The sequence below is a fragment of the Arachis ipaensis genome, chromosome B08 (genome assembly GCF_000816755.2).
Source record: "Arachis ipaensis cultivar K30076 chromosome B08, Araip1.1, whole genome shotgun sequence".
Taxonomy (NCBI): Eukaryota; Viridiplantae; Streptophyta; class Magnoliopsida; order Fabales; family Fabaceae; genus Arachis; species Arachis ipaensis.
Window position 1 is genome coordinate 58,547,712 of NC_029792.2, and position 6,375 is coordinate 58,554,086.

Below are 6,375 nucleotides of genomic sequence, written 5' to 3' on the forward strand. Positions count from 1 at the left end.
TTAAAGGATTTTATAACTGACAACTCTCCGCTGTCCCACAGCCTTCACCAACCTATCCTCCATGCCACCTTCCGAACCTCCCAATCCCAGTAGAAAACACAAGTAATATCAATGCAAGTAAAACACAAGAATAGGCATTTAGGGCAAGTAAATCAAGTAAGCAATTAGGCATGTTATACAATTAGAAAAGCCATTACAAGTCGGCAAAGCAAACAAACAAATAGAAGATGCATAAGATGAATGCCTGTTGATGAGCGGATAATTTATACGCTTTTTGACATTGTTTTTAGTATGTTTTTAATAGGATCTAGTTACTTTTAGGGATGTTTTTAATAGATTTTGTGTTAAATTCACATTTCTGGACTTTACTATGAGTTTGTGTGTTTTTCTATGATTTCAGGTATTTTCTGGCTGAAATTGAGGGACTTGAGCAGAAATCAGATTCAGAGGTTGAAAAAGGACTGCTGATGCTGTTGGATTCTGACCTCCCTGCACTCAAAGTGGATTTTCTGGAGCTACAGAACTCGAAATGGCGCGCTTCCAATTGCGTTGGAAAGCAGACATCCAGGGCTTTCCAGAAATATATAAGAGTCCATACTTTGGCCAAGAATTGACGACGTAAACTGGCGTTCAACGCCAGCTTTCTACCCAAATCTGGCGTCCAGCGCCAGAAAAGGATCCAAAACCAGAGTTGAACGCCCAAACTGGCACAAAAACTGGCGTTCAACTCCACAAATGGCCTCTGCACGTGCAACACTTAAGCTCAGCCCAAACACACACCAAGTGGGCTCCGGAAGTGGATTTATACATCAAATACTTACTCATGTAAACCCTAGTAGCTAGTTTATTATAAATAGGACCTCGTACTATTGTATTAGGCATCTTTGGATTACCTTATGATCCTTTGATCACGTTTTAGGGGGCTGGCCATCTCGGCCATGCCTGGACAGCTTTGGAGCCATTACCAGGATTTGTTCGAGCCTGGAGATCACAATTTCGTGCATCACCTGTCCTATTGGCTGTGATATCACATTGTCAGTTCAATAGCTAACCCAACACATCTTGATGGAGATGTCGCCCTTCGGAATCATAATTGGGAACTCCTGAGATATGGTGCTTGGAACACTGTCCAGGATTCTGTGCCTGCACACTCTAGTGATCCGAAGGAATACGAGCGATATACTCTTACCACATACCTCACATCTCAACGTAAGCGGGATTAACCACCATCCTTACGCCGCCGCCGCCGCTACCTCGACAGGCAGGATTAACCACCGTCACTGCCAGGCCCATAGTGGCTCAACAATCTCAAAATAAAACAGTAATTCAGTGGTTTTCAGCAAACATTTTCAGTACATCATGGATCCATCATTTCATCCCGAGTCCTCGACTCATTTCAACAACTGTCAACTCAACATTTCCATTCCGAACTCATCAGTTTGTCAATTTCGCAATTCAAGTATCTTTCTCCCATCTCATCACACCAGACCCATCCTCATCATACACCAGAAACCTAAGCCTCTGTTCTCTAATTTTTTAAAATAATACCAAATTCAATTCTCTATGGTCTTTCCCATGTTTTGATACCCAAAAATAAGCCAAAGAATCTTAAATAGGTGTCACAGAAGTTTATAAACTTGTTGGGAAGGTGAAATAGTTTGAAATCAAAGTTTATGTTGAAAAACAAGGCGTGTGCGTATGCACAATGGTGTACGTGTGCATGCCCATGAGATTTTATAAAAAGTGTGCGTACGCACAAGTACTAAATTTTACAATTTTGTTCGCTCGCACAAGGCGTGCAAGCGCCCTCAACAGAATGAACCTTCCAACGTGTGCGTGCGCACAGGTTGTAAAACTTCATTTTTTACGTGCACGCACAGGTTGTGCTAGCGCTCTTAACAGAAGGCTTTCCCCTGTGTGTGCGTACGCACAAGGCTGTGCGTACACACATAAACCAAAAATCACAAAATTTTGCAACATTGCAGAATTTCAGATTTTGACACCAAACTTTCCACAATCATATCTTTTTCTACCGAATTCGGATTTCCACCAAATTTAAACCATTTTAAAGCTTGTTCAATTTCCTTTCATTTGATATAAAATACATTGAATTTCAAGCATGGTAGTTCAAGATATGATTCATGGAAGTTCACCAAAATTTCAGTTTTACCAAAAGTTCACAAAGTCCCAATTTTTCACAATCCTCAACCAAAATCAAACCAAAACCATACCAAACTCCAATTTACCTCATAACTTACCATTTGTATCACATTCCACTATTCATACCGAACTTTCCTTTCAATATTCTCAACCATCAAACATTAATTATATAACATTATAATCGAACCTCCACCAACACATTCATCAATCATAATTCTATCAATACCAAGCATCATAATCAATCTCATTTCATCTCAACCTATATATTTCATACCATCTTTATCATTTCACCATCATAATTCATCAATATACTCAAAAATCATCAACTCATCATAATTCATCACAATTCATCATTTAACAATTCAACAATTATTCCAAGTTAAACCTATCCTATGGGTCACTAGCCTAAGTGTCCAGAAATATTATATATTACATAGAGAAAACCGAAACCATACCTTAGCCGATTCCCAATATGTACCAAAACAAGCTCTAATATTCAAGCTAATATCACATATTTCACATAAATCAAAACCTAATTCTCACCATAAATCAATTCACAAGGGTTCTTGAGAAATATTATCTCATTCACTAAAATTTGGGATAGAACCCAACATTTCCTCACTAATGATTGGCACCTAAACAACCAAAACACAAATTTTTCTCAAGATCAACACTCATCAAACTCGAAATTCTTAGGGCAGCAGGAAGGAAGAGAAAATTCGATTTTTTACCTAGGAAAGTTAGATGGAAGTAATGGGCTCAGTGAGAGCTTCACATAGCCGCCGACGGCATGCGAATCAGAGCACCGTAACTCAAGATATCGCGGTTTAAAGTGAAATGTGAATAGTGCTTCTTCTCTCTTGTCCTTCTTCTCTCAATTTCTGGTGTGTGTTGTGTTTATGAGAGTGGTATGCTGAATGGGTTCACTTATTGAACCTTTATATATGTTGGGCTTGGACCCAACTTGGTATGCCGGTTCGCGGTTTTTCTTGATTTTTCGCAAAATATACATTTTCTGACTCAACAAAACCAACTGAGTTCAAAAATCACATTTAAATCCTCAAATTCTCATTCTAAATTTTAGGATCTTATTTTGGGCAATATTGATTATTTAATTAAACGGTTAATTAGTCTCAGTTCTTACAACCTTACTTTGGTGTGCAACACCAAACTTAACCCTTTGCAATGCAAGGAAATCTACTTGACTCTCTTATTGAAAAAGTAAAAGAAAAGACCTAAGAAAGTTACCTCCAGTTGGGTAGCCTCCCAACAAGCACTTCTTTATCGTCATTAGCTTGACGTCCTTCCTTCTTGTTCAACTCAGCTCATGAATGCTCTTTTCTTTATTCCAGGGTCCTCCCAGGTAGTGCTTCACCATGTGACCATTCACCATGAATGTTTCTTTTTTTGCTTTATCCAGAAGTTCAAGATTTCCATGTGGAGAAATCTTGGTTACCAGATAAGGGCCGGTCCATTTGGACTTGAGTTTGCCAGGAAAAATCTTGAGCCTGGAATTATAAAATAACACTTACTGCCCTGGCTCAAAATCCCTTCTTGAATTTTTCTTGTCATGCCATCTTTTGGCCCTCTCTTTGTAGATCATATCATTCTTATAAGCTTCCAGTTTGAATTTATCCAATTCATTAAGTTGCAGTAACCTTTTCTCTCCTGCTACTTGAGAACCCAGATTGAAGAGCTTAGTGGCCCAGAAAGCCTTATGTCTGAGCTCCACATGGAGGTGGCAGGATTTACCATAGATTAACTGAAATGGTGACCTACCAATCAGGGTTTTAAATGCAGCTCTGTATGCCCACTGGGCATCATCCAAATTTCTTGCCCAGTCTTTCCTTGTAACTCCAACTGTCTTCTTTAGGATTCTTTTTAGCTCTCTGTTTGCCAATTCAGCCTGGCCATTAGTTTGAGGGTGGTATGGTGTAGCCACTTTGTGGGTTACTCCATATCTATGGAGCAGCTTATCCATCTGCCTGTTACAAAAGTGAGTGCCACCATCACTAATGAGGCCTTTAGGTACTCCATATCTGGTGAAGATGTGCTTCTTGAGATATTGGAGAATGATTTGTGCTTCACATGTAGTTGTTGCTATGGCTTCCACCCATTTGGAGACATATTCCACTGCTACCAATATGTACTTGAATGCAAATGATGGGGAAAAGGGTCCCATAAAATCTATCCCCCAAAGGTCAAACAATTCTACTTCTAAGATGAAATTTTGGGGCATTTCATTTCTCTTTGTGAAACCTCCTGCTCTTTGACATTTGTCACACTGATTTACGAAATCCCTGGCATCTTTGAATATGGATGGCCAATAAAAGCCACTCTGAGGAACTTTGGCAGCAGTTCTTTTGGCCCCAAAGTGTCCACCATAATCTGAACTATGGCAATGCCATAGAATGTTGCACATCTCACTTTCTGGCACACACCTTCTAACCATCCTATCAAGGCATCTCTTGAATAGGAAAGGTTCTTCCCATAAGAATTTCTTGGCTTCAGTGAGCAACTTCTTTACTTGTTGCCTGGTGAAATCTTGAGGAATCCTTCTCCCCACCTTGTAGTTTGCAATATCGACAAACCAAGGTGCTTGTTGAATTTGGAATAGATGCTCATCTGGAAATTTCTCAATCACTGGTTGTGGTGCTTCTTGGTTGATCTCTTGTGGTAACCTTGACAAATGGTCTGCAACTTGGTTCTCACTTCCTTTCCTATCCCTTACTTTAATGTCAAACTCTTGTAGCAACAACACCCATCTAATAAGCCTTCGCTTTGCGTCCTGTTTAGACATGAGATACTTAAGAGCAGCATGGTCAGTATATACTTTAACTTTTGAACCAATCAAATATTGTCTAAATTATCAAATGCATATACAATTGCCAAGAGTTCTTTTTCTGTGGTGGTGTAATATTTGTGCTTCATTTAACACTTTACTTGCATAGTATATGACATGATGCAATTTGTCCTTCCTTTGTCCCAATACAACACCAATTGCAAGGTCACTTGAATCACACATAAGTTCAAAAGGAAGTCCCCAGTCTGCGAGTGTGATAATTGGTACTGTAGTGAGTTTATTTTTCAAAGTTTCAAAAGCATGCTTGCAGTTATCATCAAAGATAAAAGGATTGTCAACCACTAGCAAGTTGCTTAGTGGTTTAGCTATCTTCGAGAAATTCTTGATGAACCTTCTATAAAACCCAACATGCCCAAGAAAACTTCTCATTGCCTTCACATTGATTGGTATAGGAAGCTTTTCTATAATCTCTATTTTAGCCCTGTCAACTTCTATACCCTTGCTTGAAACCTTATGCCCAAGAACAATGCCTTCTGGTACCATGAAATGACACTTTTTCTAATTCAAGACTAAGTTTGTTTCTTGGCATCTTTTCAAGACAAGGGTTAGATGATGCAAACAAGTGTCAAAGGAGTTTCCAAAAATAGAAAAATCATCCATAAAAACCTCCAAGAATTTTTCTACTATGTCAGAGAATATGGAAAGCATACACCTTTGAGAGGTTGCTGGAGCGTTGCACAGCCCAAAGGGCATCCTTCTGTAGGCGAAGACTCTGAAGGGACAAGTGAAAGATGTCTTCTCTTGGTCTTTAGGATCCACCACGATCTGATTGTACCCGGAATACCCATCCATAAAGCAATAATAAGCATGGCCAGCCAATCTTTCTAGCATTTGATCAACGAAGGGGAGGGGGAAGTGGTCCTTCCTTGTAGCATCATTCAATCTTCTATAGTCAATGCACATTCTCCACCCTGTCACTATCCTTGTAGGGATGAGCTCATTCCTTTCATTGAAGATTACAGTCATGCCTCCCTTCTTCGGTACCACCTGGATTGGACTCACCCAAGAGCTGTCAGAAATGGGGTATATGATTCCAGTATTCCATAACTTTATCACCTCTTTTTGAACCACCTCTTTCATGGTTGGATTAAGCCTCCTTTGAGGTTGCACCACTAGCCTTGAGTCCTCCTCTAGCAAGATTTTATGCATGCAAATAGCAGAGCTTATACCCTTGATGTCATCAATTGTCCACCCTAGAGCAGTTTTGTGAGTCTTTAGTACTTCAAGCAGCTTTGCTTCATCTTGTATACTCAAAGATGAGTTGATGATCACTGGAAGTGTTTCCTTTCCACCAAGAAACATATATTTGAGATGAGGGAGAAGAGGCTTCAGTTCTTGCTTTGGTGCCTCCT

General features: G+C 39.6%; 1 protein-coding gene across 1 annotated transcript; it reads right to left on the minus strand.

Moving 5' to 3' along the window:
* LOC110265313 (uncharacterized mitochondrial protein AtMg00860-like) lies at positions 5,030-5,506 on the minus strand. Its single transcript, XM_021108249.1, has one exon. The coding sequence runs from the start codon at positions 5,504-5,506 to the stop codon at positions 5,030-5,032; it is 477 nt and encodes a 158-aa protein (XP_020963908.1).